General features: G+C 43.0%; 1 protein-coding gene across 1 annotated transcript in view; it reads right to left on the reverse strand.

Annotated features, from left to right (window-relative positions):
* Positions 1-5,780: 5,780 nt before the first annotated feature.
* DHX33 (DEAH-box helicase 33) overlaps positions 5,781-25,915 on the reverse strand; it is a 33,121-nt gene continuing 12,986 nt past the window's right edge. Inside the window, exons 5-12 of the mRNA XM_066576845.1 lie at positions 24,962-25,147; positions 24,135-24,246; positions 22,605-22,764; positions 17,897-17,985; positions 12,648-12,775; positions 11,018-11,221; positions 9,922-10,008; positions 5,781-8,574 (exon numbers count right to left, since the gene is read on the reverse strand). Coding sequence (XP_066432942.1) covers positions 8,266-8,574; positions 9,922-10,008; positions 11,018-11,221; positions 12,648-12,775; positions 17,897-17,985; positions 22,605-22,764; positions 24,135-24,246; positions 24,962-25,147 — 1,275 coding nt within the window. The 3' untranslated portion in view covers positions 5,781-8,265. The remainder of the gene's footprint in view (positions 8,575-9,921; positions 10,009-11,017; positions 11,222-12,647; positions 12,776-17,896; positions 17,986-22,604; positions 22,765-24,134; positions 24,247-24,961; positions 25,148-25,915) is intronic.

Consider the following 25,915-nt stretch of genomic DNA (forward strand, 5'->3'; position numbering starts at 1 on the left):
ATCCATCAGAGCAGCTGAATCTTTAACTTTTGTGTACTTTTATTTACTTTTTTTGCGATCGGCGCTATCCATTGCATAGCGCCGATCGCAATGCCGGGGGGGGGCTCCGAACAGCCCGGGATGACAGCTCCATGCTGTCAGCTACCTGCGGACACTGACAGCATGGAGCTGTCACGTCCACAGCCCGAGGGGCACTATTCTCTGCAGGAAGCATGTTTTTACGTCCTCAGAGAATAGAGCCCACTTCGGGAGGACGTAAAAACACTATGGGCTGGTCGTTAAGGGGTTAATTCTTCTTTTGCCCGTGGACATGAGGCCTAAGACTTTTTCTGCCACTAGGTTGAGAAATCGTTATCTGCAAACAAGTGAACATGCAGTTAATCAAGGAGGAAATAGGGGCAACTAGGTGGGTTTACACACCTTATGAATGTCAAGTAACTGGCACCTGTCATGGCTTCTGATTGCCAGATTGGAGTCGGGAAGGATTTTTTTCCCCTAAATGAGGAAAATTGGCTTCTACATGATTGTTTTGGTTTTTTTTGCCTTCCTCTTGATCAACATTGGGGGGGGGTAGCAGGCTGAACTCAATGGGCATATGTCTTTTTTCAGCCTTACATACTATGTTAAAGTGAAATGGCCCAAATAATGTATCCTAACTCATTCCACCCAGACCATGACTTCAGAGATTTGTGGGCTCACTTCCACTTGCACACATTCTCCAGAATACGTAATTGTGTTAGTTTATGCTACTGGAACGCAAAACTTCGCCTCCTCAGCCCATACCACTTGGCGAACCAAATCGGGACAATCTTACAGCGTTGCAAGCCAGATCTCATCAAACTCCAAACATCATCAAGTTTGTAAATTAAGCCAGGATGATCTGACCTCATTTGCAGGTCTTTCAGCAGTCTTTGCACACTGGTTATGACCAATCTGCCAAATGCCTTTGTGACTTGCCCTTATCGGGTGAGCTACCCAGCTGAGCTTGCAAATGCGCTGTTAATGTCAGTGTGGACAGTCCTTGGTCTGCTTGCACCTTTCACAGGCTGCACACTTCCTGTCACATCAAACGTCTGGTTAATACTTGATTATTAGGGATGGTCTATGGTTGCCAACCTCTGCTTAATTTTTGGTGAGAATAAACGCATATGTCACACTTTCTGTTCCAAACTCAACCAGTCTGCTGCCATGTGGTGCATGTAATGGCCCGAGCTGTAAAGGGTTTCCTTCCTCACGTAAGCATGAAATTTGAAACACTTATGTCACATTTGAAGTCTGACACACTCACAAATGCGGTCTATATATTTTTGGCCGAACCTGTACAGTCGTGGTGACACCCATGGACTAGGAAGGAGGCCAGAAGATCATGCAGAAGAGAGTGAAAAGCACACAACAGCATGATGCAGGGTATTTTATTATTAGACTACAGAACAGAGCAGCGGTACTTTATTATTACAGGATATTCTGGGACAAGACAATCCATAAATTTTAAAAAAAGGAAAGATTGGATTGGTTTAATTTTTTTGCTCCCCGATTCAGATGTGAGAAACATCACCGTACATAGAAACATAAGGTATTATTGTATCTTAATGCCACCAGGGAGTAATGGTGGAGACAAGATTGATGGGGGGGGGGGGGGGTGAAGCCCCCTGGACGTGATTGGCTGCAGGTCCTGGCAGGCCACTAAGGTTATCCTGCAGTCCTTTACATCCATGGCGGCCGCTCCAGCTGTGCATTGCCCCAGCAGAAATGGGCTGCACCTGCATTCCTTCACGGCCCCCCTTTGTGTTGAAGCACAGAGCGGGGACGGCTTAAGGGAAGCCACACTGCTATGAAGCGGCTTTGCCAGCGGTGCAGCACAAGACACCCCCCCCAGTCATGTATTGCATTGCGGTCGGCAGCAGGGAGGACACAGCGCCAGGTGGACAGTCACTCACACACGGCGGCCGCACAAGGCAGGACAACACCAGGGAGTCGGCAGTGGCGCAGAACAGTCCCCTACATGCGTCCCCCGCACAGTGCTATAGGACAGCAGAAAGGGCAACAGCAAAGGGGGGCTCTGAGTTATAGGCAGCGGCCGCAGACAGCAGGAGGAGGACTGCAGCGCCGACCCTGTGGGACAGGCGGTTATCTGCGGTAACTGCACTGGAACAAAGCACATGGAGGCAGAAATGGAGTGTAGCACCTTCTAGGACCTTCAGCTATTGAGTCTATTGGGAGCTAGGGATGTGACATGGGCGTTCCTCCATGGAAGCCCTGTCAAACCCCTAGCTTCCGGTGGCGTCAAGGTACAATAATACAGAAACATAACTGATGCTGTCTTAGCCAATTAAAATGTGCATGGGGCTTTGGATAAACACAAACCTGAGAGAAATAATAGCTGGAATGACCTCACATTGTTGCCAAACTCTTGGTCTGTAAGGGTGGTTTCACATGAGTGTATGCGCAATTGCGTGAGCCTCAGCGCAACATATTTACATTAGGAGCTAGGCTTTTTTGCCCACATATCAGCGTATTTAACTATACTTTTCAGGACCACAGGAGTTTTTTGGGGGAGCACAACAGCCTGATTTAAATGGCTATTTATCCTAACGAGTTTCAGATGTGTTTTTTTCCCCGCTGAATTGCGCAGCATGTTGTGTATTGCATGTGTATTTGCACTGCGCACATAGACGTCTATGGGGACCTTTGGTGCACAAATGGGCACAAAAGTAGAGCATGCTAAGTTCTTTTCTGCTCACACACACACACACATACAAAAAAAAGTGTGAACTAACTCGCAAATACGCCCCTGTGAATCCGGCCTAGTGAGCATTCATAATTCAGCAGGGTAATAAGCGCTGATGCACACAAATACATTACATTACTATGTAACCTCCATGTTGTACAGGAATGTAATAAGGTACCCATTGACTTATATAGTGCCTTGCTGTACATCTGTACGCCTCCTAATTCCATATGTAGACATAAAGGGCAATATTACAGAACTCGTCTAGAAAAGAATATCTCCATAATACAGTACCCTATGGTAGCACATTACAAGCCTCCATGAACACTGCTCTGCTAATTATTAAAATGGTAGATCTCATTTGGAGGAAAAGGTATAGCCATTTATCCATAACCTATAGAATATTTCAGATTAGCAAGACAATAAGCCCAAAAAAACAAAAGCATGTCTACATATCATTGGTTGAACTTACCAAACATGCCGAGGGACCTAAAATAAGCAGTTCATGCATAAAAAGCAGGGAGTCTGGATTAAAACTGCTCTGCAAAATCTAGACAGAGATTTCAATTAAGAGATACACAGGTGATAAATTATACCTGTTAAAGCTACATTCACACTGTGGTCTCCAGTTGATTTCCATTGTTTGGCTCTTTCAAAAGGTGAACAACAGAAATACCGGATCTGCTGGGCCCAAGCGGTGCAGGTCAGACCCCACTGACTATATTGAGGGTCCTTCTGGATGTCAGCTGGAATTCATGCAGACAAGATAGTGCAGCTGGCTGTTCTATTGCATTCTGGATTTTCTACCAGATCGGTGTCAGAGGCTCCAGTGTAGATGTGAAGGTAGTTGTAATTATCAGTGCAAAAGATAGTGCTGGAAACAATTTAAAGAACAAATGACTTCTGTTTGCTTGTTTCTTTATTTAAGGAAATACTCCCTAGATTAAGCACATATACCTATACAAATGTTTTTTCCTGTACATACATTACAATCATATCAATCCAATTTATTATTGTGCTTTAATTGTTGTTGTAGACAAATTGTATTAGAACTTACTTTACAGAGTTGATATGTTTGGTACTTAGCATCTAGTACATTAGCAGGGTGTCATTGCAATTGTCAACCTATAAGCGTCTATTTCGAGAGATATAAGGAATGCAGCGTGCATGTATGTTTTATATATATATTATATATACACATACATACACACACAATCATTCATTGTCAAAAAAAAATAAAAAATCAAGCCCCTAGAAGGAGTTGTCAGAGTCGAATGAAACTTGCTATGTGTGATTGTAACGTTGATATAAGTAAGGGATTTCAATATCAGAGCAGAAGGATAATTAATTGCGGAGACCTAAACACTTGAAGGGAGGCTCTAGTACCCTGTTGTACCACCTCTAGCTTGGATACAAGATGTGATAGGAGCGGGCATGGAGGAATACAGGTTCTGTATGGTATCCTGTGACATATTGGTCCATATTTGCTGTAATTAAACCTCTAGATCATGCAAACTCTTAGGTTATCGAAGTTGGTGTCCCAGATGGTCCTATACATGTTCTACTGGTGATAAATCTGGTGACCGGGCAGCCACGGAAGTGTGACAATGGTGTGGAGATATTCCTAAGACCCGCCTGTGTGCAGCCAAGCATGATCCTGCTGGATGGAGAGGCAACACATGTGGCTGCAGGATGTCTTGAACATATTATTGAGCTGTCATTGTCCATCGTTCCACTACTAGGGGTGACTGTCATATACGATGGCCCCCTAGACTATCACACCAGCATTTGGAGCAGTGTTACGCTACACAGCAAAGGCAAGATTGAGGCAATCACTCCTCGTTCTCCAGGCATGAACAGGGCCATTGTCAGCGCTCAAACTAAACCTGAATTCGTCGTTGAACACAACCCAGTTTCACTCTGTCGCAGTCCAGTTTCGTTGTTAACAACACCACAGCAAATGGAGGAGATGGTGGGTGGGTGTCAGAGGCAGCACCTGTAATCAGTGCCATGAGACCAAATGTCCTTCAGCCAAGCTCCTGGAGATGGCTCCAACAGACACTGGAGCCTGTAAAGATGGTGCCACCTGTTTCTGTATGGCTGACAATGAAACAGTTGGAGCTGCTCATACTTGTCAGACGATTAGAAGATCATCTCTTCTGTCAAGGGCATTCTGAGCCTGGTCGCCTCGTGTTTGGTCCCCCTTCTCATCCTCCTAACAGTCTTGTCAGAACGGTGGCAGGCAATTTGTTGATACGACCATCCAGCTTCTTGCATTAAAATAATGTGCCCCTCACAATCTCTCAGATTGTGTTGTAGAGGCGTCTAGTGGTCAAGAAGCTCTATACAAGCAGAAAAGGAGGTCTTCTACACACAAGCAGTCTTTGAGAGCCTTTTTATAGGCCAAGGATGGAACCACTTTTAGGGCCCCAGGTGGCAAGACCGTTCATCTAATCACACCGCAACTCTAATCATTTGTATATCTGACCGAGGTGTAACTGCATGCAGAGTTTTACAGCAAAACGAGAACTTCTTCTAGGTGCTTGATTCTTTTTCTTTTTAAACAAAAGATTTTTTTCTGGCCACAAAAAAGTTTGTATCCAAATTTTATAAGTAAACTGCACACAGAAACTTACAATACACTGCAGTTAGTCCTTATTGATATCAGTAGAACATCGAACAGAAACTATCCCCTTGCAGCATCAACCTACAAAAAAATGTATCCATACATAGTACAAAATCATCAGTGACCAAGTTTGGCAATCATAATGCCTACTACCATCTTTTGAAATACCACACAGTACAAAGGGCTCCCAATGTAGGTCATGAGAGTCATGTCAGTGCGGGTCCAGCAGCTGATGTCGAAGATAAATGTGTCCCGGCACTAGTTCTCATGGAGGATGAACCTAGCACAAGCACCCACTCCTCTACTGACATAAATGGAAACCTACAAATAAGACTCCTACATATAGAAGACCCCGGAGAGGTTTGTGGTACACTTCCCTGAGCAACCTTTGTTAAAATGATCGGCTTAGTCATCAAAAGGCACACATTCTCAGTTTACAAACACTTGTTAAAAATAGTTTATTGTATTGCTACAGTAGTAAAAGTATGTTCAAATTTAAGAGGGAGGGAGGATACCTGCGTCTGCTAGGTGGGCTTCAGAGCCTTACAGGCCTTGAAGCCCTGTGGATAATGAAGATTGTGGAAAAGAAGTTCTATTATCTCATGATTTAAAATACATGCTATGAAGTATTGCCTAATCACAATTCATCCATATATATTTTCTACGGCAGCATGCCATGCAGCACTGACTTTACAATAGCTTGCAGTGTACAGGCATTGTATTGGCATTAATATTCAGCCTGCTCATATGCTAGCAGCATCATGGATAAATCGTGGAATCGAGGGCAAAAGCCAGTAGGAAAAATGAGGTCAGAAGGGACCTCTGCTCTACCCAAAGCGAAGTTTCAGACAATCCTCAGTCCCCTAATTCCAGCTAACATATGGCTTCAGCTTTTACATGGAGTTTTTTTTAATAAAAGGAACACTCCAGGAAAAATAGGCATAAAAACCCCTTTATGCCTATTGCAGGGCTTAAGCAGCTGTGCATGACTTGAGAGATTAAAACCACCAAAAGACAGAGGTCATGCACCATCCTCTGCAGGTTCTGCACTGTATCAGTTCTACCTGGACAATTCCTTTAAATATAAGAGAAATGTTTCTCCGATGTGTTATCTGACATTACACAATATAAACAAGGCAATATAAAAGAATTCAAGTTGTTTTATCTTGCTTAAAAGGGTTGTCCTACTTCTGCAATTTTGATCTCACCTATGTTTAAAAACAAATCCACTTATACTCCCCTTTGCCGACTGTGTCCAGCAGTCCAGCACCACTGCTGCGGGTCTCCACCGTGACATAATGTTTACACGCTGCTGCAGCCAATGGTAGAGCTCAGTAATTGAACTGTCATTTCTCCCAATGAGTCAGTTATTGCCACCATAGACCACATTTAATGAGGAAGATGAATGGATAAAGGATACTTGTAGCATCCCTGTGGTAATCCAAAAATGTGTCTGCCCAGGAAAAGAAGCAGAGCTTTCCAAGCACTGCTGCCATTTCGTTCTAGCAAATAACAGGGGTTGCATCAGTTGGACTCCACGCATCAGACATTATTGCAAATGGGAAGGTGGAACAATGCCTCTACAGCGCCACCTATTAGAAGGCAGCATTCCTGCAAGTCGATGTCAGACCTTTTCCCAAGCCTTGCAACAATAGCTGGGAATATAAAAGCCAAAGCCAGAGTCTTCTCCAGAAGGAAAAGATAAACCATACACAGACAGCTGTTTCAGGGTTTTTGCCCCTCATCAGTGTGCAGTAGGTTGCTAGCTTAGCTAGTGAGAAGCCTATAATGTAGGTCGTTAAGGGTATAGTTTCTTCTTAGGGAGATCACCGACTGAGGAGACTTATAAGGCTGTGCATGCTCCTCTGGGAAATTTATGCAAATTGTAGAATGGAACAATGCCTCTACAGTGCCCCTTTTGGAAGTTAGCATTCTTGCAAGTCAATGTCAGACCTTTTGACAAGCCTTGTAGCAATCACAGGGAATATAAGCCAAAGCCAGAGTCTTCTCCATAAGGAAAAGATAAACCATGCAAATGGTTTGGGAGAAATAGGGGGAGGTGCAGAGGCATTTTTCCATCTTCTCATTTGCATACGTTTCCCAGAAGAGCATGCATGACCTTTTAAGCATTCTCAATAGGTGCTTTCTCTAAGGAGAATCCATACCCTCCCCAACCTTAAACATTGGTGGCATACCCTAGAATATGCCACCAATATTTTTAATGAGAAAACCCCTAGAAAGTACTGCTTCACTTTTAAATCATTTTACAATGTACATGTCAACATAACGAGTATATGATTTGCTCTACTTATGAACTTCTATAGCTTTACCATGTCCCACAGATCATTCTCAGCCCAACCTACATTCACAATTCTGCCAGCTTCTTAGCTTTAATCTCACAGTTGCCCCCTTGATTGTTCTGTGCCCAGAGATCAATGCACCTCTGATTCCATTGGGAGAAATAAATGCATTTCCCATACTGCAATGCAGCAGCATGTATTACAGTATATCATCTCAGATAACCCATTAACGGGTTTTATAGCTAATTATCCTTCAGTGAAGATTCAATAAGTAACTGGCAAAATGTTAAATACATCACAGACTGTAATTAGGCTGTAAGAGAATAAGTAAAGCAAATTATTTGCAAAACTCAACATCTTAGGTGTAAAGTAAAATGTTAAAAAGGTTGAACCCAGCTAGATAAAAAGTTTTGGAACATAAAAGTAGTAATTTTCCAGGGAATGGAAGGTTTGTCCAGCAAGCATAAAACAGAATTGTTGAATATTAAACTCTTTAGAATATAAAATCATAAAGGTGCTCGGTTCCTAAACGAACAGGTACAGAATTAAGTAGTGAGACCACTGTAGCAAAATTCTATTTAGCACACAATAAAATAATTTAGAGCATCTTCTCAGTTCTTTGCGGATTTTAATTTCCTCCTGAAGTATTCTGGTGCGGCATCAAACAGCCAGTCAGCATCCACAACACACAAGTCTCTCATATAGCACTTAGAGGTATGAAGGAGTTCATTGTAAATGACACAGGCTGGCTTGCAGTGGAAAAGAATGGACGAGGGGTGTATAGACACAGGTTGGTGTGTCTCAACGGTGGTGTACGTTCCATCGGGCTGCAGCTCGGCTGCGTTCATAAACAGACCGTGAGCTAAGCACTGTCGGATATTGCGCGTATCTGCTCTTGACGACTCTATTGGCATTGACATCTGTTATAGAAGTAAAAATACATTGATATTAGGCGTAAACTATAGAAAGCAGTTCACCTATGTCATGAGAAAGAGGTCTTTCAAAGAAGAGCATTTATAAAAGGGCCAAAAATAGTTAAAGGGAGACTCTGATGATTTTTAAAAAATTCATTCATGATATAGTTATCCCCCCAGTATATAGAAGTGAGCTAGTGTTTCCTTTTTAGTTATTCCTTTCTGTCTGAAACGCCTGCCCTCTTTTCCCTCATATGGTCATGTCATCTCAGTTCTGACCAGCTGAAATCGGCTTGAAGTTAAGCATTCATTTTCTAGTCAATTTCTCAGTGATGCTGTTACACAGAACCTGGCTGAAGGGGCAGAGTCAGTCATTCCTGTCACAGTTACCGAGGATGATCACACCACTCCTGTCACACAGTTATAATAGAGGAGATGACAGCTCATCCTCCTAAATATAAACTTATGGCCTGTAGCTTATTTAGAAGACCATAGGAGCTAATGATAATTAAACTGTGCCTGCAGAAAGATATGGTATAGCTGTGCTGATGCATCAAGGGATAGATGTGAAAGTGAAGCCAAAGTCTTTCAGCATCAAGATGGTAGCATATAAGGGGGCTATGCAGGGAAGTAGCCAAAATACACAGAGGAGACCTCCAGTGTGTGACTGGCAATCAGATGAGGGGGCAGAGATGGAAAAATGTGTTTTCGCCAGAGTGACCCTTTAAATTAAATGGTGACAAGAGCTTCTTGAACTGCCAGAGGAGGTAGACTATGTATGGAATCCAGCTTTAAAAAAAAACACATGGGAAGAAAACTGTGAACGGCTAGAAAGCTCCTCTGAGCCAATCACCATCAGCAATGCTCTTCCAAATGCCCTTTTCAAGTTGAATGTCATGCACATTATAGATCCTCCCCCAACCACCCAATTCTGGTTCTGAAAACTGCATGAAAAATCCCCCCCCCCCCCCCCGTCTAACCATTTATGGGTTGCATTTCGTTACAGTACTTTTGCCTCATGACAGAGGATATTTAGGGGGTTAATCTACAAAAATCGTTAAACATCTACAGGATAGGTAAAATATGATCGATTGCTGGGGATCTGACAGCTCAAAGCCGCAAGGATCAAGAGAATGGCGGACCTCCATTTTGCCATGTGGATGGAGTAACAGTGGCCAGGCATATGCACAGCTTCTCCATACACCCGGCAGCCTTGGGATATGCCATTTTCCTGATCACTGAGGGTCCCGGTGATCAATCATTTATCATCTATCCTGTGAATGGGTGATAAATGATTGCCGCGGGAACGGACCCTTTTAAGTGAAGATTTAGAATAAATTAGGAGAACAATACCTTTATACAAATATCTCTGAGCTGGGCACGGACCTCTGAAACCAGCATCATATTTCTGCTATTAATAAAATTCTCCCTGCACCATTCCTGCAACAGAACAAAGCAAGTTTAAGTGTATATTTAATGTGTACTTATCCCAGCAGATGAAATTTCAGAATATGCAGTTGTGTGCTTGCTGAACAGTTCCGTAGGCTCCATCTCCAAGTGTCAAATATTTTTAATAAGCGTAGCTGCAAAAGGGGCTATCGCCATCTATTGTAGTCTCACAGCTAGAAGCACTGCCGCATGCCCATCCCCCAGCGCTGAATCCTCAAAGAGGATTTAGAATAGTGTCCTAGTCGAGCCCCCCACCTTGTTTTAGCCTCAATAAGGTGATCAATCGTCTGCTACCCCCAAATATATGAGAAGTGGCAGTTTGTCTTCAGATCTCCCCTCCCTTGTGTCAGAAATAGCAGTAAGAAACACTATCTCTTCTCCTTAAGGAGAGCACCTAGACGGTGAGTGAGGAGACTCAAAAAGTCATTTATGCACCTCTGGGTAATATGCAAATAAGGGACATAGAATAATACCTCCACAGTGCTACCTATTGGAAGGCAGCATTCCTTCAAGCCAAAGTTGGACTCTTTATACAAGCCTGTCCCAGTCATTGTTACAAGGCTTGTATAAAGAGCCTGACTTTGGCTTGAATGAATGCTGCCTTCCAATAGGTGGCGCTGTGGAGGTATTATTCCATCTCCCTTATTTGTAACTAGCAGTAAAATATGGTTTAGACTTTAGACCCTGTTCTCCCTATATATGAGGCTTGCATAAGTAGACCAGCACCCATCAAGAATTTACAACATATTCTATGCAATACCCCTTTAATTAGCATCGAATTACAGTGTCCAGAAGTATGTTAAGAAATGTAAAGTCTTCTTTACCCTTCTTAAAGTGCTGAGAATTATGTTGGCGCTATAACAAAATAATGCTTATTAACATTAGACTGGCGGTTTGAGAAAGCGAATTGCTGCATTCCTTGAGCCGCCCGAATAAATGGAACATTTGCTTCAGGGTATGTCTCAAATAATTTGACAGATGTAATATCATTAGAACTTGCCTTATTTTTCCCCAGGTTTTTGAATGCACGGTAGACGTTGAGCAAGGTGATATGATCCCCTTCACTAGAAATAAACTTCTTGCGTGCTGCTTGCACTTCATCCCGTTTGGCAGGTGGATTATGCAGAACACTGTCCACAGACAACAGTGCCACAATTGTAAGGATTTCCTCTGTACAGTGAAATTTTGTGGAAATGAGGATAGTCTGGAAGGAAAAAATGGGAAATTTTAATGTCTAGAGCAATTTCTTTTTTGATCTTAGCAAGATACGAGAAAAAAATCAGGAGTTTTTCCCCAAGTTTTCCAATTCTTAAGAAAAGACCCAAGGCAGCAGCATTGGCACTAAATATTCTGTGGCATGTTCCCGTATTTCCACAGGAAAAGACGGAGGTCAGGGTAAAACACTACTAAACCACCGTAACTAAGCGTCACCGCTGAGCCCCAAAGTTAGACATTATCTACAGACCATTCTGTGTGAGAAATACATATGCTCCATATGCAATATAATTCCACAGCCATCTTTGAAATGCAGGCCACAGATGGAACCATCATTCTTAACAACCTGAAACATTTTTTCTGGTATTTCAACTTCACATTAGATCTATGCTGAGAATTACCAATTGTTCAAAGGGGTTATCCGGAACATTTTCCTTTCCCAAAAACCGATGCAGCCTGTGGTACCAACATAAACCAAGATATACTCAACTTCCCAAGCTCCCCGCCGCTCCCATTCTGCCTAGTGGTCCCCACTGCTCACCGGCTGAAGGGAGCTGACAAATGGTTGCATGGCTCTGGTGTCAGTGACATCATTGCTGGTTCCCTGACCTGGAAGTGAAGACCAGCGAAGAACAGACGCCAATGGAATGGCAACCGAGGGAGAGCAAGGAAGAGGAGTACCAATATCTTATCTATTGGTACTGCAGGCTGAGCCAGTTTTTGAAATGGATTTTTAAAAAAAATGGCCACAAATAACACCTTTAACCTTTTCAAGACCATAAATTATTCATTTTTTTCCCCGTTTCTGGCTTCTAAAAGTCATAACTCTAAATTTTTCTTATGAAACAAGTCACATTTTCCAATGGTACCATTTAACATATCATATAATGTACTGAAAAAGCCTTTAGAAAATTTTTCATCAAGGGGGGAACCCCCTCCCCCCCTCCCCTTTAATGAATAAACCGACAGTTAGGGGTTGGTCCCCACAGTCTGATACTGTCCAATGAGTGCGGACGCATCCCTTTGGGGAATGGCAACAACAAGTTGTCAAGTTATTCGTACATTTCTATGAGGAAGGCGGGGGGGGGGGGGGGGATAACAGAGGAACGGCACAATGCAGAGTAACAGGAAGAGAGGTTTCAGCATTGTTATTTCATGGGTAACATACAATGTCAGAAGTGGTGAGAGGTCCTCTTTAAAGTGAATCCCTACTTTTTATCATCATGCTGTTTTAGGTCCACAGTTTTAAGATTTCTAACTTATTAATACAATATATGTTTATAGTTGTCAGAGCAAGCAGTTCCTAGATACAAACAATGATTTCAGGCATTACGTAGATATTATGTGTGACAACATATTTTACAAATTCAATATAGAAATATAGTAGAATTCTCTCACTGGAAATAAATCGTTACCTTTGAAAACTTGGGCTCCAAGGGAAAAGCAGCCATTTTCTTCCCTAATGGTGTAAGAATTATCTGATCTTCCTTTCTTTCCACTGCACCTAGTAGATCCAACTGCTCAATGGCAGACTGTATGGAATCTGAAGAAATAAGGTACGTTAATAAGGTATGTTACTTCAAATACAGAACTACCTCTTAAAAACTGCATTGACAAACTCCCCACAGGAGTAATTCCACTGTAATACAAGCATGTGATGGGGCATGCTGTGGTTAGTATTGCTGTCACATTTGTACAGACTCAACAGGAAAGAAAAAAAAACTGTTAGGCCCCATGCACCTCTATGGGTGCACTGTGGCTCCTTCATTCGGCCAATGTTTCGGAAGTCTGATCCCCACTTATCAAACATGGATGGCCTATCCTAATAGGAAGACCACTAATATTAAAGTCCTGACAAACCCTATTTGTTCCAAGAGTAGTAAATGCTTGGAATAAACTTCCAGCGAACGTGGGCCAAAAAAATAAAAATTAGTACTTAATGGTAATTTGGTTTCTAGGAAGCTCTCCATGACAGTAGCACAGTAATTAACTCCCTAGCCCTATTAAGGACAGGAAACACCCAAGAGGTTAAATAGCCTCGGCTCACCTCCCATCCTCGGGGTCTTTTCAAATATCCACACAACATAGCTGTTTAACTGATTTCATTTACAATTGAGGTATATATAACAGGGTGGGAAATTAGTGTGCTGTCATGGAGGGCACACAAAATTACTGATAAGCACTGTAAGGTATGGCGCAGCTACCTTAGTCCCACATAGTTTTGCAACACTGCTGGCTAGTGTGTAAGTGGAAGGATTAAATGCTTTTCAGCATCTAGGAAAGGCGAGTGCTGAAGGGGGCTTTGAAGTAGCTGGACAAGCCAACTTCACAAAGACTGTCACAAGTCCACAGGGGGCCTGAATATACAACAGCCTTGCTAAACCAAAGCAGGAAATAGTTACAATACGAGATGAGGACAGTAACAGCCCTTCACAACCCAGTGGCTTCTCCTCCCCATTTTGAAACAATCTTTTTGGAGCCAATTTTAATAAAAGTAACTTCTCTCAAAGAAAGGGGAAAATGTAATTTGTAAATTATGACTGATCTGTATGTCACAGCCCATCGATAAGTATATTTCGTGAAACATCACATCACCACGAAGCAGACACAGGTACTCCCATCATTGCGAGACGCTCAGACCCTGGAATCGCACATCTATGAAAATATGTATCTAAACACAGAGCACATTCGTGTGTGGGCTCAAACCGTATGTAAAGTCATGAGAGGAAACCTAGCCGTCATATTTTCATTGTGGGTCCCACCCACACAAAGTTATGAAGGAAATAGGGATTTTAGTGCCTATGTGCTCTGGTGTAAGCCAAACGCCCATGTGGGCCGGAAGGAGCTGAATGGGAGTTACCTCGCCGAGGATTTAAAAGAAAAAAAAAAAACACACATGGACTTGTATTCAGGGTCAGCCCCTGTAATTCTGTGTGACTCCACAGAAAGATTGGTAATACTGTTTACTTTTTTTTTTTTTTTTTTTAATACAGTCTGCGAATATTCTTGTAATATTATGTGTATTTTTCAGAAAATAAGCACTGCCATCTTTTTAAAATTAAACTTTCAATTAATTAGCAAACCTCGTCCGTGTTTCCACGAAACCATATCTCTAAAGACATACTTGTGGGCAATTAGCATTCGTGTTCAGTGAACGTTGGTGGTGGCAGCAATATTGAGCACAGGGCTAAGCGGATTGCTGTAGAATTTTGGCAGAAGGTGATGGTTGCTTGTCCGAGTGACGTGCAGAGTCCCAGTCACTTCACAATCCAAGCACCACATGAAAAACAGCAAATATTTAATTGGTGTGGAACAGATAACTACTACAGCTTGAAGAACTTTTCTTTCGAATTTGAAATCTTCATTGGACAATGATCAAGTCTAGAGTTTAGTAAAAGTGGGGACTGATGACCAGTTGCAGTCTTACAAATGTGTTCTATGAACCTGTTGGCCCTAGGTGACCGACTGACTGGGTTGAGTGCGCCCTTAGGTTTTATGGTGATTCCATGCCCTGGATTTCATATGCTTTACATATGGTTTTTCTTTATCCAGTTTGCTAGAATAGATTTGGAAATCTTCATCCCTTTCTTGGGCAGTATTATATAAACAAATTTGAATCTATTCTCCAAGAATCTGATATTCTAGATATTTTAAAGACTGCTCTTAATAACAAGAGTATGTAATTCCTCTTCTTTAGCATTCTTTGGGTTCTGGTAAAATTATGTACTGAATCAAGTGGAATTCTGAAACTACTTTCAGGTAGAATGAGGGATCAAGAGAAAGGGCTATTTGGTGAAATAAGGTTTCCTTACTGTTGGTCTCCGAAGTTGTCAAAGTGAATTGAAGATTCTCAAGTTAATCCTGCTTGCTGCTTTTAGGAGTCTTTAATTCAACTGTGTTGTGGGCCTGTACTTTAAAGGGTACTGGGCCTTTTTGTAAGAAACTGAAAATCTTACAAACATCTGGATTCAAAGGATCTGGAGGAATATTACCAGACCAGCTTCTAAACGTTTTCCAAGCAAATGAATTTAGTTACCTACTACTGTATGTTGAAGTTATTACTTCCTTTGAAAAAGTCCTCTGGCTTCAAATATTTTACCCCCAGGAGCCAAGCAGTCAACTGAAATTTCTGAGGCTACGAGTATAAGATAGGCCTCTGATACAGTAGGTCTGGAACTCTTATTGGTTCAGATATTCGTAGATTGTTGAGAAGACCGAACCAACTCCTCTCTGTCCACCAAGGAGCTAGGACAATTACTTTTAGGGTTTTTTTTGTTTACCTTTCGTAAAACCTTTAGTAATAGTGGAAGAGGAGGAAAAGCATATGCTAGACTGAATGTCAACTTGTGGGATAAAGTATCTACTCCCAGAAAATGTTCTCTGGAGGTTCGGGTAATAAAATTGAGGAGTTTGTGTTTTTTTTGGGTAGCAAAGAGATCCCTTCTGGAGGTTGTTCCAACAAAATTCTCCAGGACTTAGCCTTTTTCTGCTCAAGTAATGCATATTTGCTTCTCCTTTGAGATGTAGGGCTGTGAAAGTATATGGGGTTCTACCACCCAAAATATTTTCCTTGCAAAGTTCTGAAGATCTCCGCTTCTGGTTGCACCTTGATACCTGATGTGAGACACTGTTGTCACATTGTCTGTATACATTTTTACCTGGGAATTTTTAATTAAGTGTTCTGAAGCTTTTGAAGTCTTCAGCATGGTTTTTAGTTCCCACAAATTTGAGGACCATCTTTGCGTGGTTCTGTTTCATATCCCCTAGTATTATTGATGAATAACTGTCGCACCCCAGTCTGAATTGTTGGCATCCAAGGCGATTGATATAATTGGCATTGGAACCCAATCTATTCCTTTCTCTAAGTGTCCCTGGTTCAACCACCAGTTCAAAATCTTTATACTGAGAGGTAATATCCGTTTTGCATTAGTTCCTGCACTGGGCAGGGAGTTGGACAAGATGACCCTGGAGGTCCATTCCAACTCTACCATTCTACGATTCTATGATCTTTTTGTCTAAGGACCAAGGGAATCTGGTCTCATTTTCTTAAGAGAAAAGTTTGAAGTGGTCTTGGCATCATGCTACTGACTGTATACACAGTCATTAACCCCACTATCGACATTCTATGTCTTATTGCAACTTGTGTTTATAATAAAGATATTTTGTTATCAAGTTGCACTTTGCCCTGTGGAAGGAATCCAACAAGACTCCTAAAAATATTTTTGGAGTGGCTGGAATTAAATGTCTATTCCACTTCTTTCTATATATGTACTTGTAGAAGCTTTTCGTTTGGGGCTATTAGCAATAAGTCATCCAGAAAAGGTACAAAAAATTGTGTTTTGTTGCTCGAGGTATGCAACTAATTCTGCCATAATTTTTATAAATATTTTTGGTGCAAATATTTTGAAATGCAGAAAGTTGAATTTAAAGTGTAAAACTTTTTGGTTTATCACAATTATGAACCTTAAGTATTTTCTGTAATCTGGATAAATTGGAATATGGTAATAGGCATCCTTGGTTGCCATCATGTAATTCTTCCATTTAGAATCGATGATTCTTTATGTACTTGTTCAGGGGTGTTAAACTGATAATAGTTTTGTATTTTCTGTTTGGCTTTTGTACCAGAAAAAGATTAGAATGTCATTTTCCTCTTTCTTGAAGGGAAACATCCAATACCACATTCATCAGAACTAGCTCCTGAATCTCTAAATTTAGAGTCATCTAGAATTGTGTAGATTGTAGAAGAGGCAGTCTGAACTTTTGATGCAGATGACTGGCGAATTTCAACTTGTAGCCCTCTTTGATCATTTTGAGGATCCTGCCATTCTGCGTGATGCTTTTACAAATTTTTCATCTTCCGCCCAACATTTCTGGCACCATTGTTTTTCTTGTTCTAGTTTATTTTGATTTAGATAATCTTTTCTTTTTACGTTTCGAAAACATTGAGCATGAAAATGTAGCATGCTGAGAGTTTTCTTCTATGAGCGGAAATTGCAATTGATTTCCGCTCAGGTGTAGGAAGCAGCAGATATAAGCCAAGCTGCAGAGGGCAGGGCTGGAAATGGAGTTGGCTGGGAGCTGCAGGAGGACCAATCCAATTCGGACACCACTTTCACTTTACTGGTAAGGCACAGAAAGAAGTGGCACGGTCCTGAATCACAGAGAGACATGAGTAGCTTTCATGGCAAAGGAAGGCATTAGCGAATGTTCCCCCGCTACCCAGCATAGTGAAATTCTAACTGCTGCCACTGCCCACAGACAGATAGACTCAACCTTCTCTGTGCCCCTAGGGTCAGCAAAAAACATCAAGGATGAGAGGCATTTAACTTCCTGTGTTTTCTGCACTTATTAGTGCTAGGGAGTTAACATCTGTGGTGCTGAAATGAAGGGCGATTTGAGACATCAACAATAAATTAATGTAAACTGCCTGGTATAAGCATAGATATATCCTAAGAGAGAAATAACAAGAAAATAATTTAAAGGGCAGACTAGATGGATCATGTGGACTTTTTTGCAGTCAATTTTTTAGGTTCCCTTTAAAAGAGGCCCAGACATAGTTTTCATAGCCAAAGCTGAAGAACCAAGCATGCAAATTCTGAACATACTGACTCCTGTTAGATTAGCTCTTCAAGGATTAAAAATATACTTTAGTAGAAGCCCATACCTGGTGAGGGTTTCGATACAAAGTCAAAGGTGAGGATGTTCTGAACTCTCAAGACAAGAAGCTGAAGAACCACACTGGCCAAATTACACCTGCAAAAAGCATTTTCAAAACATTTCAAAACTATTTCTATTCTTTCTATTGTTTTACAAAACAGGCCTTTTTGGGTACATATGATGTATTATACAAAACTTTTAATTTACTTTTTTTGGAAACCTGTCAGAAAAGAACCTCAATGCACTGTGTAAGGTTTTTTTTTGGTTTGTTTTTTTTAAGCATTAAACATGAGCATAAGTGACATAATAAATTTCTATGGGTTGTTACGATGATGATACCAAAATTATATATACTTTCCCCATCAAAACACCCTTTTGTAAAAAGTTGTTTTGTATTGCTGCAGTCGAAGTCCCGTAACTTTATTTTTTCATCAATGGAGGTTTGTGAGGGTGTTTGTTTGTTGTGCGATGAGCTGCAGTTTTTATTGGTACAATTTTGAGGGCGGATGATGTCACAAAGGGTTAGCCACAGGGGTTTTACCAGTGAAAATATTATACTAATTAGCTGCATTTTCCAGCACGTTGCATGCGCCACAGAACTGAACTGTCTGTGACTCTAAGTTGAATCTGTTTTCAAGTTAGCATGGCCCAGGAAAAACCACTGTATGTTGAGAATATCCTGAGGCTACTGTAACTTGAGGCATCACTGTATAGTACAATTGCAATAAAAACAGGATTTCTTTTTACTCACCATAAAATTATTTTCTTTGATGTTCAATGGAGGACAAAACTAAGACCTTGGGTATAGCTCCTGCCACTAGGAGGTGACACTAAGCAAGGGAAGAGTTGACTGCTCCTATTTGCTATACTCCTCCTGTAGCCACTCAGCTAAATCAGTTTGCACACAAGCAGTAGGAAAGGAAAAAGCCCACAAGCTAACTGAATATACAACTACAAATGATGATGTGAAGGAGAAAGCTCAAAATGACCAGTGTGCCTGAACAATGGGTAAGTGCTGCAATGGGTACAGCACTTACCCATTTTTCAGGCACACTGGTCATTTTGAGCTTTCCCCTTCACATCACCATTTGAAGTTTTATATTCAGTTAGCTTGTGAGCTCTCCTATTGCTCCAATTAACATCCAAGAAAATGTATTTTATGGTGAGTAATAAAAAAATCCTGTTTTCTTTGCTGTGTCATAAGGGAACACAGCTAAGACCTATGGTGCGTTCAGGATACTGCCGCGTGTAGAATCCTGCAACCAAGAGCAGCATAAAAGGATGCAAAGGTAAGCACTTCATGCATACTTTTGCATCCTCTGATGCTGCTCTTGGTTGCAGGATTCTGCAGGCGGCAGTACACTGATTGCACCATAGGTCTTAGCCAGCAAGGTATGAAGTGAGGACTAGGTCACAGCCTTGCAGACGTCTTATGGTACACCGCCCAGGAGACACCAACAACGCGTATGCAGTGAGCTGTCAACCGAATGGGCTGAGTCCTATCATTGGCATGCTCCATGATCGCCGACCTGATCCATTGTGCGACGGTGGACTTGGAGATGGCCAGACCCTGATGAGGGCTGTCAGGAATGAGGATAAGAGAATCCGTGTGGCGGAAGGATTCTGTATGTGCAAGATAGATCAGCAGTGCGTGGACATCAAGCTTATGCAGATGATGATGTTCTATAGGGTGTGAACGCTCCGGACAGACAGAGGGCAGAACGATGTCTTTGTTGAGGTGGAAGGATAAGACCACTTTGGGAAGAAAGGACAGAACTGGGCGAGGGACCACCACATCCTGATGAAGCACCAGAAAAGGAGACCTGCATGATAGTGCGGTGAAGCTCAGAGACATGGTGGATTGAAGTGATCGCTACCAGGAAGGCAACCTTTTAAGAAAGCAGATGTAAGAAAATGTAATGCAATTGGAATTTACTCCATAGGTATGTGTTCTGGGCTATATGAACGATGTGCCCCTAGACGAAAATGAAAAGATAGCAGTGGCCAGGATTTTATACTTAGCCAGAAAATTGATAGCACAACATTGGTTGGATGAGTGTCCCCCTGATCTAGCTGAACTTAAAAAGAAAGCCACCCAAATTATAATTTGGGAAAAAAGTATTTATTGCAAAAGAAAGACATTACAGAAATATTATGGTATATGGTTCAAATGGCTGTATACCTTCGGTTTACTTGAGAATGACTTACTTAGAAGACAATGCTAATATCCACTGGAATGCATATATTGTGGAAGGGAAAGAGAGTGGAGAGGGAAGGAAGTAGTTGTGCTAACCTTTGCATTACAGGTAACATCGAATTACAAGGACTGTACCTTACCTACCTGGAAATATGGACAATTAAAGGACTCTGCAGCGGTGTACTTAAATAGTACGACAGAGACTATTAGAATACGTTTCTTGGAGGAAAGGGTATTTGGGGTTTTCTGTGTTTGTATTGTACGTATGTTGAAGGTGTCTTTGGACGCCAGAAAAATAATCTCTTTCAATAAAAAAGATTTGAATTAAAAAAAAAAAAAAAGAAAATGTCATGCAAATCGCTCAAAAGGGAGACAATTGTAAATTGTCTAAAGACCATATTTAGGTCCTAAGGTGCTAACAAAACATGGTAAGCAGGGGCAGCATGTGCCACTGCCTGAAGGAAAGTACACACCGTGGATCTAGAAGCCAGGTGGCATTGGAATAGAATCAACAGTGTGGAGACTTGACCTTTTAACAAGCTGATGCTCAAGCCCGTATCCATGACTGACTGGAGAAAGAAAAGGATTGGGGGAACAGGAAAATGCATGGTTGCAGATGATGTTGCTCACACCATCTGAAGGACTTGCACACCCTATGGTAGATGCGAGAGGAAAGTTTCCTGGCTCTGAGCGCAGTCCATGAATCCCTCCGCCTTCAAAACTGTGGATTCAACAGCCATGCCGACAAACGTAGCGCATGCAAATATAACTGAAGAGCTGGGCCATGCCACAGCATATCCTGTCTGAGTGGCAGGGGCTGCGGTGTGTCGACCAGTAGGGAAAACAGATCAGCGTACCAAGGACGACATGGTCAGTCTGGCGCTAGGAGGATCATTGGGACATCCTCCATCTTGGCTTTCTTGAAGAGCCATGCGATCAAAGGAGTCAGTGGATAGGTGTACAGGAACAAGAACAGATTCCATGGGATTACCAGAGCATCTACCACCCACGATTGAGGATGAGTTCTTGAGACAAAAGGGCGGGAGCTGACTGTTGAGCCTGGATTCCAAGAGGATGCACGTCCGGCATGCCCCATTCCTCGAAGACTACCTTTTGAAGTGCCCATTCCCCGGAGTCTACATTTTCTCTGCTGAGGAAGTCTGCTATACAATTTTCCCAAATGTGGATGGCTGAAATGGTTGGGATGTGTGTCTCCACCAAGCAGAGGATTTCGTCAGCCTCCCTTATCACCATTGCTCTTCTTGTGCCATCCTGGTGATTTATGTACATGACAGCTGTCGCATTGTCCGTCGGAACACAAATCAGATGACTGTGCAGAATCTTGGACGGATAGGTCAGGCACAGACGGATGGCTCCGAGTTCCGGTATGTTGATGTGGAGGGATGATTCTGACTGGGACCATTGTCCCCACACTGTCAGGCTGCCTAGGATTCCCCACCAGCCTGAGAGGCTGGCGTCCATGGTTATCACCTTCCAGTGGAGAATGAGGAAGGACATCCCTTGAAAGAGATTGGGTGACGTCAGCCACCAGAGGAGGGAAGGACGGACCAACTGAGATCACGGGCCGATCCAGGAACTCGCACAATCTGTTTCAACAAGCTAAGATGGCTTGTTGAAGTGGCCAAGTGTGAAACTGCACGCACGGTACAGCCTCGAACACGGCTACCATGAGTCCCAGCATCTGCATACCTTGACAGATGAAGACAGAAGTTCGTGATCGCAGAAGACAAATGCACTGCTGGAAAAGAGCAAGCTCGTCTCTAGGGAGTTGTACCTTTGCCTGAGCAGCGTTAAAGGACAGGGCGAGAAAGATGAGCTGCCATGACAGGATCAGATTGGACTTTGATGATCCACCCGAATGACCTGACCTGACTCTCCTTGTTGACCCTGAGAGATGGAGCGTTGATTAGCATTTCATACAGATAAGGGATCATCACTCTTCCCCGGTAATGGAGAAGTGCCACAAAAGCTGATGGGAAGCTGTTGCCAGACCTAGCGGCATCAAGGTAGGCCTCAAAGATGAATTTGCCTGCTTGGGAGAGCTGAAGAACCAGTTCAGCTGACTCCTCCTGTGGAACACCAGAGGATTTCCTGAGGAGTTCTTTTGCCCCTTCGGATGTGACCACTTGCACTTTCTGCAAAAATAAATAAGTCAGAAAAAAACAGAAGGCGTAGAATAAGGCTATGGCTAGACAGCGACTGAGGCTGCAACAAAGGACACATGGTTGTTGTTGCATTGTGACTTGCAATTTGCTGCAACCTGACAATAGCAAAATGAAGGGGAAAAAAAAAATCAATATCACGTTCAAAGCCACTGTATAGCCCTAGTGTCAGTAGTCTGGATTGGGGAGGCTCCGTTCTATGTTTAATATGCCAATAAAAAGGAGAGTAAAAATAGAGAAATGTTGATTTCAATAGCTTTATCACAATCAGCTGTATCTTTGAATAAGAACATAATGTACACCAACATCTCTATACTCCATTTTGAACAACTTACCTCTGTATCTCTGGCACAGTCATCTTTTCAAGCTTCTCAAATTCATCCTCTGTGTAGAGTCTGTAGCATATGCCACTGTCTTCTCTGCCCGCCCTTCCAGTTCTTTGCCAGGCCTGCGCCTTGGATACCCGCTGTACTGCTAGAACCTCAAGACCGCTTTCTAGGAGAACAAATGCAATGCACTGATAGAAAATAATCGGATAAGGAACATTTAGTGCCTCCTCTATAAGGGTCAGCTGACTGACAGGAACAGTTCTTACATATATTGTGTAGCCAAAAAGAAGGGATTTTAAAGCAAATGAAATGATTTACACTTTTTACACTGATTTACATTTTCTTTTTAGGATCTAATGGTTTCCACTGAAATACTGAACTGTGTGAACAAGACTATTTTATATTTTGCTGGTTTCCTGCCTTTTACATTTATTAGGGCACAACTATAAGGCTGGGTTCACACAGGGCAGATTTGCCGCGGAAATTCCGTCCGGAATTTCGCCGCAGCAAATCCGCCTGCGGCCGCCAATCACGGCCTTAGCCAGCCATGTGGACGAGATTTCTCAGAAATCTCGTCCGCACAGGACGGGCAATCCGCTGCGGTTAATCCAGCCGAAACCACGGCTGCGGCGCAACTTTGCCGACCGCAGCATGTCCATTCTTTTTTTTTCCGCTGTGGCCACGCTCTCCTCTATGGGAGCGCCGGCCGCAGCGGAAGAGTGAGCGGCCGAGCGGCTTCAAAGCCGCCGCGGGTTTCTCTGCGGCGGTTCTCCCAGTGGAAATCTCGCGTTTTTTGCTGCGGCCAAACCGCGGGATTTCCGGCGGGAATCCGCCTCGTGTGACCCCAGCCTTATATAGCTTTCCCAATTCTCAAATAATGGTCAACTGTAATGATTAAAAACCGAGTATTTCGGCCGACTATTATCTTTTTATGCATGCGGGATCCAACCCTGTGCCGGGCGAGTGACCCCGCTCACCTGTCTGGATTATTTTTCTTCTGTACTGCGGGAGCGCCGGCCGTCGTGCATGTGCAGTACAGATAAAGCTGCGCCGTCGCTAGGCAATGACGCGGATCACGCGACCCTCCTGCAGTGCTCACTGAGGAAGGGCCGAGGGGCTTCCATTGACTTCGGTGCGGAAAACTGCACAGAATGGAGCATGCTGCGATTTTTCTACAACAAGCGGAAATTTCCGCTCGTGCGCAGGAAGCAATGGGTCTCCATAGGAGGCTATTGGCGGTATTTGCGGCAGAATCTGGGGGCAGCCGCAGGCCCCGGATTTTGTAAATCAAATCCGCTCAGATGCAGGAGCCCTTACACAATATTTCATCAATAACATAAAAGTCCCCCCAAGTCTCTGATCATACAGTAGGGGGTACTCACTGGAGCATATGCACTACAAGTTAAGAACTGCAGTTTGCAGATGTGACAGATCTTGTGAATGCCCATGATCATTGGCTATTAAATACATATTGGAAAACGTTTGCAATTATTGGTCGTTAGAAACAAAAAAACATGTTAGAGGGTTTGCACATACCGGGGTTATACTTCTTTGCTTTCACCATGCCAGTATCTACTACATATTTGATTCCTGTTATGGTGATGGAAGTCTCAGCAATATTGGTTGAGAGGATAACCTTACGATGATCCTGAAAAATAAAAACACAAGTATAATATTCTGGTGTTTCTAAAGACGGTGTAGATAAAATTAAGTGAAAATAAACACTTTTTTTGCTAACAAAAAGAGGAGGAATCCTTAGGCCTCATGTCCACTTGCGCGCACGGACTCCACTGCTAAATCCCGCAGCGGAATCCGTGCGTGCCCGCGGCCATGGACAGAAGAATATAGTTTCTTACCTCCCCGCATCCAGCGCGTCTTCTCCGTCGTAGCTGGATATTCTTTCTGCAGCACGGCGGATGTGTCCGGGCGCGCCGACCGACGCACCAGGCTCATGTGCAGTGCCTTTTTTTTAATCTCTTGCTCTACCATGGATCTGCGGCACGTCCGCAGTGTCAGCTGCGGGCGTGCTGCAGATCGGACGGCTTCCATTGACTTCAATGGAAGCCGTCCCTGTGGGATCTGCAGGAAAATGGGAGCATGCTGCGATTTCTTCCCGCGCGTGCGATCTGCACACTGGGGGGGGGGGAAATTGCATTTGCATGCTTTTAGCTGCTTTGAGGACGCTAATGCATCCCTGTGGGCGGCTTGATTTGTGGAGCTCTTGCACAGGTGCCGCAAATGGACATTGGGCCTGATATAGAGAGACTTCCATCTGCACTCCTTGTACATAGATGTACAGATCTACCTTTATTACAAGCACTGAGGACACCAGCATAAGGGAGACTTCCCTGTTACACACTTACCTTTGGGGCATTTTGGAATACACGCAGCTGTTGGGAATGTGGTAGAGAGGCATAAAGTGGCATTACAGTCATCTGGGGGCAGCCATCTGGAAGGTGCTTTGCTATGTCTCTGCACGTTTTTGTCATTGCTTCAATTTCTTCCTGACCCGTAAGGAACACTAGTATGTCATGTGATGCTGGCGCCTCCTACAAGAAGAAAGTATGTATTACAGCTAAGCTAGTAGTAATACAGGCGAGCTGAACACAACTGCTCCATTTTATTTATCCTCCACTATATTAACTAAAAAAAAGCCCCATTTACAGTGTGTTCCTAGAACCAACAATACTGACACAGCCTGCGCTTAGACTCTGACACTAGGGATCTTGAATAGTGATTAGTCGAATATTTGGTTTGTGTTTGTATCGGGCCAGTTACACAAAAATCAGCGTGAATCGGGACGGGCGATTCCGACTCCTATTAAAGTCAATGGGAGTAAATAATGGGCTCGCTAATTTGCCCTCCAGAAGTTCCCCAGTACAGCCAGAGCTCCCACCAATTGTATGGGAATACAGGCACACATCTGGGGAACACTGTGCTCCTCCCAAAAATTGGACAAAATAGTGTACAATGGTGTAGGGGTCAATTGTAGCACAGGGGTGTCACTGAAAACAAAAGAAGACCCACATAGGGTCTCCTAGATAAAAAATGTTGCCAAGACAGACAGCCAGTGTGCTACTTGTTTTAATAGCAGTGCCATACATTTTACAAGCACAAATTCTACCAGGTGAACAGAACAGCCAAGCAGGACCTGGCTCCAAAGAACAGCTGTTTCTTGTGCTTTAGAAAATGGAGGAGGAATCATAGCCATGGAAGGGACCTCCAGGATCATCGGGTCTAACCCCCTGCTCAGTGCAGGATGCACTAAATCATCCCAGATAGATGTCTGTCCAGCCTCAGTTTTATCCTTCAATGGA

The sequence above is a fragment of the Eleutherodactylus coqui genome, chromosome 1, assembly GCF_035609145.1.
Source record: "Eleutherodactylus coqui strain aEleCoq1 chromosome 1, aEleCoq1.hap1, whole genome shotgun sequence".
Taxonomy (NCBI): Eukaryota; Metazoa; Chordata; class Amphibia; order Anura; family Eleutherodactylidae; genus Eleutherodactylus; species Eleutherodactylus coqui.